Source organism: Ptychodera flava, chromosome 12 (assembly GCF_041260155.1).
Source record: "Ptychodera flava strain L36383 chromosome 12, AS_Pfla_20210202, whole genome shotgun sequence".
Lineage (NCBI taxonomy): Eukaryota > Metazoa > Hemichordata > Enteropneusta > Ptychoderidae > Ptychodera > Ptychodera flava.
The window spans coordinates 16,706,551-16,721,675 of NC_091939.1; the positions used below are offsets into that span (position 1 = coordinate 16,706,551).

Consider the following 15,125-nt stretch of genomic DNA (forward strand, 5'->3'; position numbering starts at 1 on the left):
ATGTTTCCAGTCAGAACAAAATCTATAGTAAGGGTTCTGTGGATTTTCTCTGAAGCTTTTCAGTTATTAAACATTTATCATTGAAGGAATTTAGACAGAAGAATGAAGACACAGACAGATACAAGTGATGCCTGCTTTTCTTGTCAATGCAAATGCTCAAGAGGTTTCACATCATGACAAACATGCAGATGGGGACAGAATGAAAAACACTTTCTTTATTCACAAAGTATAAAATCAGTATTCAGTCGACTGGACTTGTAAAAAGTGATTATTTTGTCACCTCAATTCAGTATATTTGGAACACCTACGTAATTGTTTCTTCTGTCGTGTGACAGCAACAGAGTGGCAGAATATTGGTTGAGAAAGCAAAGAATGTAATGAACTATTATTTACTAATCCTGCAAATTAGTCCATTCGAATAGATAAATTTTTGTCACAATTGGATTAGCGTGAATTCATGCAGTCAGTACTGAATAGCTTTGGTTTAAACAACTCGAGACAATGCAACTGAAACCAAGTGGTACAGAGTTTCTACAAGACTGGTAATTCTAGGTCAACACTTACCATGTCAGCCTCTCTTTTAAACTCTGATAGGGCATTTTCATAGCCATTGGAACGTAGATAGTCAGCAATGGCTTTATTTCTGAAAGAAGAAACAGAAACACCTTCATGATTCTGGATTGTAATTACCATAAAAAATTGCAGCTGTAAATCACTTGTGACAAAAACCTACTTTTATGTCCCCTGTTAACGGGCCATTTTAAAAATCTGACGCAGAATTTTCATCAGTTTTAATAAGCAAAACAGACTGGCTATATTTTTCAGATTATAGTAAAAACTATTTCAATTTTCGGAACAACTGAGAAGTGAAATCAATTTAAAACTGACACACTGAAGGAAATGAGCAGGGCAATATGTTAAAAGTTTTGTGTTACATATAACTGATGGACAACAGAGATTTTGTCAAGTACCCATTTCACAGAATTACTCATTGCATTCATTACTGCTGTTATGGACTCATCTCACAAAAGACCAAAATCTTGAATCCAACAAAATGAACACTGATATAATAGTGGTACTTCCTTCAATTGCAGCGCATTATTGCACAAGTTGATATCACAGAACACTGCTGATTTCTCATTTCCCATTTAAAAATCTTAATGCAATCAGACGAAGTATTGACAACTTTACTAGAAATCAATTCACAGGGATATAATTGCCTGTCTGAACTGCAAGTCATTTAAAATGCCCAGGATGAATCAATGCTCTGTAGTTATATTGCCCGTCTGCAACCATAACCATTAAAAACACCACTAACTTCAAACAATGCTAGCATTCTTTGAAAAAACAATCATAAAAGCATGTACAGGTGGACTAGGGAAAACTAATGTTTAGGTAAAGAGGACATACAAAATGTAGGTGTCTGTATTGCATTGTACTAGGAATTTGACCCAGTGATATAAGTTGTTTGGTGCTGAAGATTGCCTGACATGTTTACCACTTTAGGGCTTTCCTCAACTACACATGTTCATAGTCTTTGACATCATTCAACATCAGGTCAATTCTCTTGACCTTAGAAGCACACCCATATGGTGGCTGTGACTGCAGCTAGGCTTACTGATCTGATCCTTCAAAGAAGCAATGAGTAAATTATTTCAAAACACCAGTGTATATAGTGAGTGTACCACATGTACTATAATAGAATAACAGCTCATTATCATTTCAAAAAAATTAATTTTACAAACAATTATTACATGTATATAATATTGAAAACTTTGTTCATTGCTAGGACTTCAGATGAAAATATGCAGAATTAAGGTAAGGTTCCTACTGAATACACAATGGCGAATCCTGAACAGTACATACAGCAGGTGTGCGGAAGAGTTATGTGTGACGTCTATGCAGAGCGCCAGTATTAAACTCAGTCAGCACTTCCCCAGCATATCATACACATATTCAAAAAGCATCCTCGTTTCTCTTCCTTTAAATTGAGATTGTCTTGACTTAAAAATGTTAGTGATTGTCTTCATTACCCTTCAATTTTGAGCAAAACATCATTACTGTGTATTGTACTACAGGCATATGTACAAGCAGTATATTTTAGATTTGCAGTATTCACAGTATTTACCCTTTTCTGAATGCTGGATAAGCACTTATCCAAAATGTTAATCTAAACCACTGTTAATATTCCTCCTTTTTCTTTTGAATTTTTTTGGCTGACTTTCTTGGGACATTTTACCTGATTAAAGCTGATTCCATTTCTAATTTATTAATGTGTAAGTAACAGTATACAGAAAGGAAAGAATGTGTATTTTATTGTATGTGCTGAAACCTCTGGATCAACAAGGAAGTGTTTCAGGAAAATGAGAGTATTTGGATACAAGGGACAATGGATAGCACAAATGAATAAATTATGTTTCCAAAATGATTACACTGTACCAAACTGGTATGATGTATTATCAGTATCAGTTTTCACCAGAGAACACATTTAATGCCTTGAAATAAATGGGTGGAGTATTTATACAGCTGACACCGTACTAGTGAGTGATAAATTGAAGTCATATGAAATTCTGGTCAATGCAAAACATATTTTTCAAACATGAACATGCTGAGTAATGTAGTATATGACTAAAGTTCCTGGTTTGCCTGCTGGCATTTGGGAATACCCTTATATCAAAAATAATTCAGTAATTCTGAATTTCGTACTGCTGTCACATTTATTCAAGTATGATGGCCTCAGTCAGCTTATGGCAGTATATCATTACATGTTCAAATCTAAACCAAGATAGTTTTGTTTATTTTGTAGTGTGGTAGCAGCAAGACAGTTTCTGATTGCTTTGACTTAAAACTTGTCTTCTCGGCAATTCAAATTACATGTAAGATATTGCAGAGCACTGTCGTTGATATGACGAATATATCCAGGTGGGCCCTGCCATGATTTCAGACTACCCTACTATATTATCTTGTGTCAAAAGAGCGTAAATTTTACTAGGGAACCTAGAGGCGAACATCGGGTATATTGACAACCTGAACAATGAGTGTACTGTGTGAATACAACAATTGATGACATGCAAACCAAATATGCCAGTAGCCTGCGCAGGACATTGTTTTGGGTTAACACGACAGATGTAACTATGGTGTGACCAACCATCCTGTCTTCAAATCCTCATTACTTTGCTCTGGTATAGCAATATTCTTTGCAGGCTGCATTGAAAGAATGAGGACAAAATGTTGTTGCACACTCTATATTTAGGCCAAATTTTCTGCACCGGAGCACAAAGGTGGGTCAAATTGCAATGGATGCTTTGAGCTGAAGCACCTACACACAAAATCCAAGAGAGTTGTACATGGGGTATATAGTGACATGGTGTAAAGTTACAGCACACAATAGACAATTGGTGATATCAGGTAACTCAATGTGAAAAGTGCAGAGGACAAGACTGGTTTGGCAACCAGTCTCTAATGATGCTATTACTTGGCTATATGTATATACATTACATCTGAAATATTCCATATTCTCCATATAATTCCAATTGGACTTCATTGAGGCCAAGGGGAACAACACCTAAGAAGTCACATATATCTGTATCTCCAGTAATACACCTATCACTAGGAAATGTTACAGTTTTTTTCATAGTCTTAAGGACTGATTTGCTGTAAAGGATTCCAACACCTACACTTACATACATGAGAAGTTTCACAGAATATCCTGACGTACTAATAAACTATGAAATCAATTTGATAAACTAATATGATCAGATTTCTGAGTTTTAGTGTAAAGATTACTGAACCATGAAATCAACACAGCATGGATTATTTATGAATATTACATGTGATACATTTGAATTTTCTGTATGATTTTTTGCACTATTTTTACTAATTTTTTTCTAGATTTATGGTCGTGTGAAGATAAGAATGGACAGTGAAATTGATCTAAATGTTATCACACTTGTGTAATTGGTTTGTAAAATTGTTCCAAAACTTGCTGCAGATCAGTACTTGTAATTAACTTGAGGCAAAGAACAGACGGATGATAGTGTTGTTTCACAGCAGGCTTCAGCTGTAAATGCTGAAGTAAAGCAATAAAACCTGTCGGCCGGTAGGAACTGATTAGTGTCTATGTGTGGGATAAATGTTTCCTACAAGTGAACACACACTTGTATTTCAGTAGTGGCCATGGCCGAGTATATGTTTCAAAGTCGAGTTCTCGTACTATTCCCAAACACGGATAGTGCCCGTCTTCATTTCTGAGGATGACTTGCCAATGCTGTGGCTGTGACACTCAGGCAGCGGTACGGAATGTAATATGATTCTGCATATGTGAAGTGCACCGCAAAGTGTACTCCCATGGTGTGTGTTTATTAGGGGTCCATAAAAGCTCTCTGATTTTCACGCAATTATAACAAGTCAGTGCAACTTCTAAGGCAAGTTTTGAAACAACTTTACAAACCAATTACACAAGTGTGATAACATTTAGATCAATTTCACTGTCCAATTCTTATCTTCACACAACAGTAACCTACAATGTGTCCTATGACAAACCAAGAGATGTTCTAATTTATCATTGCAAATGAGCAAATTCCAAATCGAAGAGTAGCTAATCATTTCAAAGCATATTGAATATTTTTGGATGACTGAAAAGGGAGTACAAGTTTCAAATACATACATTACAAATCAGACGCTATGTATTACTCATCTATCATGTTTCGCCTATTCAATCACAATGGATGCCTTGCATGCTTGCAATCAAGAACATAATGCTATTTGAACAGCTCCGTTTTGCAAGGTCAGTTGTATAAATTCTTCAAGAAGTAAAATCAGTCTGATTTGAGGACAATTTACCTCCCAACTGATTCAGCATATAAAAATGATAACATATTGTTACATATTCATGAATGGTAAAATCAATTAAATATCTTTTCATAACAAAGAAAAAGAAATAGCAAATTAACCCTTTTCCTGCCAGACAGTATCACTTCCCCATCAGCCAAGTCAGTAAAAAGCGGCATAAAGCCAAAACATGACGTATTTTCACCCACTTGGCTTGGTCTGTTTTAGCATCTTTAGTCCAAAAAATCAAGTTTACAGTATTTATGTTTTCAACAGCTTTCAAATGTTCAGTATTATGTTAAAATACACCATATGGAATATGTTGTGTTTCATTAATTTTAACCATCTTGACCTGATGGTGGAATATGCACTTGGCAGGAAAAGGTTTAATATTTTAAAAACATAGGGCCAAAGTCCCTGAAGCTACTATAGACATGGATACAAAATTAAGTATTTCCTGACTGTATGAAATTATCTCACTAAGGTCATCCTAGGGACATGTAAACCAAATATTAAAGTTGTCTGACCAGCGGTTTTGAAAAAACAAGCAACTCAACAGTTGACAGAGCTCTGCTGTGTTATGTAGAGAATAACCTTTTGTGACACATGTATTGATGAAGAAGGTGGATATCTTTGATAGCTCATTTCAGGATGGACTGACCAAAAATGGAAAAAAATTCCGTAAAATACAGATTTGCATATTTCATCAGACTATATTAGTCTATAATAGCAAATAAACGAGAGTTAATTACATTCTGATTAAAGTAAACAAGACTTGCTTAAATCAAGATTTACGTCATAAATAACAGTATATCTGTCAGGTTATAAAGTAGTTCTGTTGAATAAGTTGAGACTGTACGTACTCAGAGAAAGCACACTAAAGAGACAAATGTTTGAAACTTAAGAAGTTCAAGGTCATCAAAAGCATTATAAGGAATCATGTTACACTTTCACTGCACTGTTTACACAGATTGCATAATTGCTATAAATAGCACATGAGGAATCTTACAGCCCAGCTTTACCATAAAAACCCTATCACTTTGACCACTCTTTTAATTGACCACTCTATTTTTTTCCTCAAAAAGTAATTTTATTTTATCCTTACCAAGTCAACCATAAATGGAAATTAGAACTTTCTCTATCTCTATTTATTTGACCACCCTATCATGACAAACTATTATGAGCAATTTCTTTTAGATAACATAAATGGTGGTTCATAATATATCAAAGTTGGGATTCAAGAAAGTTGTCTTTACATGTTTTAATCCTCAATTCACTATGAACTGTCAAAAAAAGTTGAACTTTCTGATAATTCCACACTAAAATTATTTTGGCTTTGATGATTTCCTAATTAATTCAATTATTTAAAATCATATTAATTATTTTTTTCTGGGTGAATTGATAGGGTTTATACAGTAAAAGAATTACATACAATGTAAGTCAAAATTTAACCAAAAATAACAAAAAAAATTCCTTAAAAATAACATTTGCATATTTCATCACAATTTGAACAAATCTAAGTTGGGTTATCCCTAGGGACCTGTATACCAAATAACAAAGCTGTGTGACCAGCGGTTATGAAGAAGAAGATTTTTTACCAAAAACACCTTTTTTGGCATTAATTTGCCTATTTTCAACAATATCAAAAAATCAAAAAAAATAGTTTCTCAAAATCATATTTTTCATCTACACAACATATATCAAATCAGTAAGTACTGCGGTTCTCAAGATATTTGAGTGGACGGACGCCTCACAAACAGACATACATACATACATACATACAGACTGACGACGGACGCCGGACGGATACCCATCCCAATAGCTTCTATAGACTATAGTCTATAGTAGCTAAAAATGCATAATAAGTTATAAAAAATAAATAAACAAGTAAATCCCTTATCCACATAACTAATTACGTTATCCAGTGTTCTGAGGGAAGTAAAAGGATACTGACCACTGCATTTAATTTTCAGGAAAACAATGGAACATTCATATAATTACTTCTTTTGATATGCAAATTAGCTGCTTTGCAAACAAAATTCTTGGAGAGAATAGAGAGTTATTAAAACATTTTTAGTAATATTTGATAACTGATGATATGCACTTTACAGATAACTTGACATTATTTTTATAAAGCCATATGATTACGCATGGCAACATACTGTATTTTAGACGTCCCCTAGCACTAGGGTTACAAATTTTTTATGATAATGGTCAATTTGATATCTATAAGTGGACAAAACAATCAATTTGTGACATAGATGTAACTGTCAAAAAATATTTATTACCTAGCGAGTCTAAAAATACCTTTGAGATCTGAACATCAATAAATTTATCTTTTACAGGAACTGCTTGTCTAACACTGTCAGAGGGGACATACTTTTGTTTCCCATGCATTCCATGAATCATGAGAAAACACGTCACAGAGTATGTACATATCACTGTTACTGTATGGCTTATGATCAACTTATAACCATGAAATGGAATAAAAGCCATGATATGCAAATACTTGAAGCCTATCACGAGGTTGCTTGAAATCCGATAACATAATTATATCTGCTGATGATATACAAATTGTGTCAGTTTCTTTGCTGAGGTTGGGAACCAACACATATGGCTGGGGTTTTCATGATCATCAAAGGTAAAAATTTGCTGTCCACTCACATGGTTCCTTTTGACACACCAAGGTGAATGGCCAATGCCATTGTAATGACTGAGGAACCCTAATAGCATTATGGCTTATTTGCATTGACAAGGACACCAGTGTGTGGGTTTACCATCATTACCCGACATTAATCCATGATGATCATCACCATATGATAGTACATGTATAATACTAACATGTACATGTATCATCCGTAACTGATGATACAAGTGTACACTTTCTGGCCATCCAGTCATCCTTAGATACTAGTAATACTACTATCATCACTCTATTATTCTTTGCTCTCATTCTGTACCGGCATTGGCACTGTACCAACTGGATGGTAAATCTACCATCCAAACATGGTAATACCACTGCACTACAAGATGCCATTTTTTTTAAGCTAATAGTTCTTCACAGGTAATACCAGTATATCTATGGTCAGTCAATCACCCTGTATTGGCAATACCAGCACCTCTCTTAATTTTTTCAGTATTTCTGATATACTCATTGTGATTTCAACGGAATAATGATTCTAAGATCAGCCTCTACATGTAAAAGAAGGAGCATAAATATCCAAATTACATTAATTAACTATTCATGAGTTCATCTACAATCTTCGATGTTCATGGATACAATCAGAATTCATAGGACTTCAATTGCTATGTATGTACATGCAGTATCTAGCATAGAGTGTGTAATAATTCCTTAGGTTGTGTTCAGTCTTTCTGATTATTCTTCAATCAGCATCACACTGCCATGGCATGATGCATGAGAAATACATGTACACTCAATCTATTTTGAATGCTACCTTGCCATCTATAAATACAACGGGCATATATTTACTACCCACCCTAAAATATCAATTAGTGACTTTTATTGACAAAGAGATCCACATAAATTCGTATTCATAACCTAATTTTATCATACAAATTTGTACAAAAAACAATGCAAAGTATGTTATTGTCAAAAGTCAATGTATTATGAGGTTCTTTTTCAAATTTCCTACATGTAAGATTGACAGTGGATGCCACAATATAGCAATTTCTACAGGCATGCCACGCTCATTCATACCACATGAATGATTGATGAGCTTTTGTTACATGAAGCTCAACGATACTGAGGCATCTGACACTTGAATTCAACACAGAAAGGTGTCAAGATTGAGTGTACAAAATAGAAATGTGACTTACGTGCAATAGTACATTATTAGGAAGGTGTCAAAACGTGAAATGCAATCATGAATTTCTAAACTGTGTTTGGTACATAAGAAGTTCCTTCAGTGTTGACAATAACAGTAAAACCATACAAACATATCCACAGCTAGACACATTTACAGGTCCTACAGACTGGGTGTGGCTGACAAATTTTATGCTAGCCTCCTATTACTGTAAAACATTTTTTCACAATTGATATCAATAGACGCTTAGGTATCATTTGCAATCTAGCCCTTGCTACATATGGTAATTCTGGTCTACTTGGCAAATATTGAAATCACACATAAAAATAATTTTAAATTGAAAAATCATAAACAAAATTTCACTTTTAATTCTGTAAAAATTAACCCCAGGGCGTCCTTTCATATATTAATAATTTCTATTCTATTGTTTGAATATGAAATGTTATCGTTCAGCTATTTGCTCAAATTTGATTGGTAAATATACTGGGAAGTGTCTATAAATATAATGCAAGTAAAGCACTGCAGTACAGAACTAGAATTTACTTCATATGTTCATTAAAAATCTTCCAGAAAGGTTGACAGATGGGATTTTTCTTTTGAACTACAGTCAGTTGAATACATGCAGGAAGGATTGACGTGCTTCAAGGCTATATCAGTTCTTTGATGAACATGAAATATCTTGCAGTTGGAACCTTTTGACACGCACCTGACACAACAATATTTGGAAAGTACATCAGATAGTTGTGATGTGTTAAAATTGTACACATGAATCACAAAGCATATAAAGAATACCACAGATTTATGTAATTTTTTAGAAAGTATGGACACTTCATTCTAGATTAACATTACTGATATAAAATTCAAGTTAACAAAAATTGATACACAATTTTGATGACAAAGAAATGAGCTCTGACATCAGCAACATTGAAGGTACAATATAATAGTTATTATACTGAATAGATTTCTGTCATCTTGAAGGATTCTTAATTGGTAATTTAAACATATTGATATTTAAAATGAGATTTAAATATTAAATAAATAAATTTGACGGGCATAAATAAGTTTACAACAAATGATGGCTTTGATCCATTGGACGAATATATTAATATGTGATACTTCATTATATCTTTTTGATGAAATTTGTCATTGCCTTCTGGTTTAAAATACATGGTGTTCATTACACTGTTTCCTGAAAGCATGAAAAAACGTGTGGGTAGATTACATGTAAGATTGTCCTTGTATGGAATGTCTACGCCAGATAGTAAAGGAATATTGACTCCACAGCTAATCACTAATGGCTTGGCGGCTTCTACACATGATGTGTCCAACACCTCCCCTTGGCATTGTTGTTTTACATATGAATTGAATAAGCCAAGGCAATGAGAGAGATACCACAACAGATGCTGGTAGATTTGGACATGTAATTCTTCATGTCACTGTAATGTATGTTTACACCCACAGCATGAATTACTAGCAGAGAATGGATCAAAATTCTGAATTACAAAACTCGATAAATGAAAAAAGTGGGTCAAGAGGAGAAACATGGAAGGAGTAATACAGGACTCTTTCATAACATCATGTCATTTCAACATTATTTGCATATTATTGAATATGATGTCAGTTAATTACTGTTTACAGACACTGGAAAGAATGTATATCTTTATCATTTAAATAATTTAATTCATAAACTGAGTATAATGCCTAGATTTAATTATCACTATTCCTTTCAGCCATAACTAAAAATTCATACCCATGACAATTGTGTGCATACCTCTTTTACAGCAAAATCAACAGAAAGGAATGCATTTTGCAATGTATTTGAGATACATGTACAAACAAAGTTGGACATTAAAATGCAAAATGAAGACAATTAAATGTATTTGCACAATGACATTCTACATAACTGTTCTTAAAACAGTTACCGTAAAGTTCAATTATTATTCATACTCATTATGTCACTTTCAAGTAAATTAGCCACTTATTATTAATATGCAATTAACTGTCACTCTAAATTAAGTATCCAATAAACTGTACACTCAGAAATCAAGAACGTGCCAATAGTTCATAATTTCACTGGCGTCTTTGACCGACCAGACATAATTACATGTATCTATTCAATGCTCTTGACAGAAAGCACTGCAGTCAGGTGATGCACTGCGGGCTGATGATGGCATTGTTACCATGGCAACAAGGGGGGACCTTGCATCCTAATGAAATTGCTCAAGACGACTGGCAACATAATCAGCGACATAGAACTCCCCAAGTCTATACTGTGTACAGTTCTGCCGCAGTTACAAGACAGAAACATCTGATTTTGACAGCTTCTACTCTATGTACCTTCTAATACATCCTGCTTATCTTTCCATTGCCTCCCTCTTCATGTGAAATATTCCCAGAAGACAGTTGATAGCACACACATGCACAAGTCACTACAATTAAATCTGACAATACTGCTGCCTTCATTTAGTTCTACCTTCCAAAATCCTTACTGGATTCATCAATAGCTGAGACACTGTGGTAAACAAGAAAAAAATTTATTCAATCAAAACAAAATTTTCTCTAATTTTTTATTCTATTATTTTATTCTTCTCTGTCACAGTCAGGCAAAGTAGACATGAATTCACCGCTCTAACAGATAATTTATAATATTTGTTGGTTATTTTAATCACACGAAGATAAATTTATTCCTACTGTAAACCTTCTTTAGTACAGTATTTTTTTAAATGAAATGAAATGAGGCAGATGGTTCTAATGAGTGTAAAAAAGGTTAACCCTGACCAATCCATGCTGAATTAATTTGTTTGACATGAGATTTCACGCACTCTAAAGGATGTACTTTGTGGAAAATATAACTCAAGAACACTGCACACATCTAATCTGACTATGACTAAGGAATTGAAAGAAAAGCTAGAATACTTTTGAACAAAAAAAGAGTTGACTTAGCTTTAGTTGATTCTTTATACATTGCCACTACAAATTTGCGAAACAGCATGTGAAATTTTTTTCCATGAATAAATAAAATCATAGGACTTCTTTTTTTACACTCTATGATAAAATACACTGGTTATCAATATTCAAAAGTTACAATATGGAATATATGGAAAGTTGATGTTAGAGTAATTTCACTCCTACACTTCTTAGCTTCTTCAACTAAAATATCCATGACCTACTGATAACACTATGACATTATAAAGCATTAAGGAGTGATTAATTACTGTACCTGTACTGTACCCGTATCAGGTTTTTTTCTCACACTATGGTATAAAAATCCACTTAATCGGCCTTACTTTAATGATCTATTTTTGTAGTCATGTTATCATATTGGATGCTTCCCAAAAAGTTGGATGTCAGATGTTTTTAGAAATCTTGAATTATTCTTCATTCTGAAAACCATTCCAGTTGATGATGAGACATGTTGACTCATTCATTATTACTAGTGTGATACATTTATTCTGAAAACTTTCATTTTTTTGTAATTTTCTGTCAAAAATATGTAAATTGCACAAAAGGAGCTGCCCTACAAATAGCTTTGTAAACATAATCTTTTACACAAAACATTTCCTTGCCAACAAATCTTAAGGTTAGGCCAAAAAAAAAAAAAAAGCTGTTCAACGGGCGGGATGACTTCAAAGTTGGGTAGGTAGGTCGGATTTTTTTTTTTTTTTTGAATTTATTTTTTTTTGGTTTTGAATTTATTTTTTTTTGGTTTTCTTAAACAGAACATATAATATAAACACTTTTTGTGTGTTTCATGCTTTTTCTTAGTCACATAACATATATTGGATATGTTGTTAGTACGTTCATGATTTTTTCAATTTTTATTAACATGGGTTGGTTGTCTCACAACAGCTTCTTTGCCTTCACTTCTACAGTTCAATCTACAGGTGCCGCCAACAGGTAAATTTCATGAATTTCTCAAAATCATCACAAAACCCTGTTTTGAAGGCTGATATACCGATTTTTCTTATTTTTGACCCAGACCGAAAATTTGGAGGGAAAGTTAGAGCTGTTCGTAACTGCCCTCCCACTGGTATACACTGAAAATGTGCTCTCCCACTGAATTTTGATGCCCACTGCCCTCCGGTATCTACAGTCTGCCCGCTCCCCACTCCTCACAACAATTCAAGCTCCCCGCTGCCCTCTCCCCACTACTGAAATTCCCATTGCCAACTAGATGCCCACTAGGCAACCCAGATCAACACAAAACCATGCAAGCAGTTAGCAGTATACCTTGGAACATTGCCCCCCCCCCCCCCCCCCCCCTCTAGTTAGGTTTCTATTAAGCACGCAGCTTTCCCCTCCCTCAAAGTATTTTCCGGTGCCCACTGTCAAAAATGTTCTCCCCGCCTAGCTGCTGGAAGTAATGAAATTTCTTCCCCGCCTACAATAAATATCGATATTTTCTCCCCTCCCGCTCATTAGTTTTGAAATCTGTCCGCCCACTGAAAAACTTCGCACGAACACCTTTTTGCACAAACAGCTTCGTTGGCGGCACCTGAATCTAACGGAGCCAATTTCTGTGTTGGTGTCACCAGCCATATGAGCACGGTGCATTCCAACCAAACTCGCGACTCAGAAACTGACGGATCAGCCCCGGGAATGTCCGGGGTGACGTCGTCGAGCGAGGGAGCGAAATTAGACCATTCTTCCTGTGTCCAAGTCAAACAAATGTCACAAGGTTGACTCCTTGTGCAGTCTCGACAACGGGAACACAAATCATGTCCGTCCTGCAGTGAGAACTGCTGCTTACAATCACACATTCGATAGGAGAAAGCCATGACGAAAATCGGAACGAGTGATAACTCAAAGAACAATAAAGAATTTTCAAGGAACACTGAAAATAGGAACACTAGAAAATATAGACTGTACAACCAGTTGGACGTGAAATAAACGCCGGTGAAACAATACAGTACAGAGTGTCTAAGCTATACGGAACACGTGGCGTAATAGTTTATTTTCCACGGCGTAACCCTGCCCTTCACCTTGACCAAATGTTTGTGATGCGCTTCCACCTTTACTCTTCAAATCATAGCCTGTATCAATCTCACTCAAGTCAATGTCATCGAAAATGTGAAGGTCATTCATCTTACAGACAGATGTTCACTGAATAACATCTCCGCGTTTCTTCAGATTCGTAAAGATTTCGGGGGAAAAAAAAGAAAAATGTGGAGTGGTCCAAATATGGGTCGGTCGGGCCCGTTGAACAGATAATTTTTTTTTCTCTCGCCTTATACACATATTTTTTTGAGAGAAAACTGAACCATTCTTATGGAGTACATATCATGAAACATAAAGGAGATCTTTGAATTGTCTTCAAGCATTGAAATATAATCTTAACTTTACAGACTCTGACACGCATTTATACGTTATATTGACAATGGAAAGCCATGTAAGCTCCTGGGAGCTCAATATTATGAAGAAATAAAACACCAGAATATATTACTTTCATTGGCATAACTTAAAATTTGCAAATGAGAGCAACTGTTTAATATGCAATCAATAACAGTATTTTTTGCAAGAATAAACAGTACTGCACGCGACCTCTGTCATATACTCTGCATTGATCATAGCTAGTAGCTATGAGTCATTGGACTTTTACCAAAGGTAACAATACACAAAGTTGTGGCAGCTGGTGATTGTTGTGACTCACAGAGTTTGACTCCATCTGCGGTGACCTGAGCATGTACTGCACTTCTGAAACAATTGTTTACAATGCAGGCACTGGCAGACATGTGAGTTTGATCAATGCCGCAGTGGGTGTGCTGCAATGCACCACCATGCCAACCTTTCGCCAGAGACCTCAAGAATTGATCATTAGCAAACATGTGCACTGACATTTCAATTCATGCATAGCAACAAATCCCTGATTACTTTATCCACAGACCAGAATACATATGATTCAATAAAGTAATAATCCTGATAACAAAACAGAACAAATGTGAACATCCAATGGCTACAATAACAATGTATGATTTTCTGAGCATAATTATACACTCTAAGTGTATGAAACATCTTAAGGTGATCCAACAACATGTTGTTACATACATTCTACCTGCTTGGTACGTAAGTCCTGAAAAGGTACATTACTCTTTAGTGTTTTAACCTGAAAAATTCAACTAGATGACCAAACAAGAACCTTGGCAATAAAAAGTCAATCTGATGATCTGGGTGCGTTATAACGCTGTTTGACAACCATCATAATGCTTGCTTGGAAACCAAAGAGCTTGTCATGACAGGAGAGTTTACTTCAATGAGAATCATCAAAAGGTCACAGGTCAATGCCAGGATATTTAGTACACAAACGTCAGATAAAGCTTGTCATATCAACAATGGGTGGTGAGTACATTACCACATGCTGCACCAAAATATGTCACTTTACTGACAATAAATATGATATGATAAAATTCATGAGGGGTTTGTATCAAAGAAAGAGAACACATCAAAAAACCGACAAAAATACAAGAGAGTATT

General features: G+C 35.0%; 1 protein-coding gene across 3 annotated transcripts in view; it reads right to left on the reverse strand.

The window, feature by feature from the left end:
* Positions 1-15,125, reverse strand: part of LOC139145203 (lissencephaly-1 homolog) — a 52,627-nt gene that overhangs the window by 35,789 nt on the left and 1,713 nt on the right. For all 3 annotated transcript variants that reach the window (XM_070716202.1, XM_070716201.1, XM_070716203.1), the window contains one exon: positions 565-643. In XM_070716202.1, the coding sequence (XP_070572303.1) occupies positions 565-643 (79 nt within the window). The remainder of the gene's footprint in view (positions 1-564; positions 644-15,125) is intronic.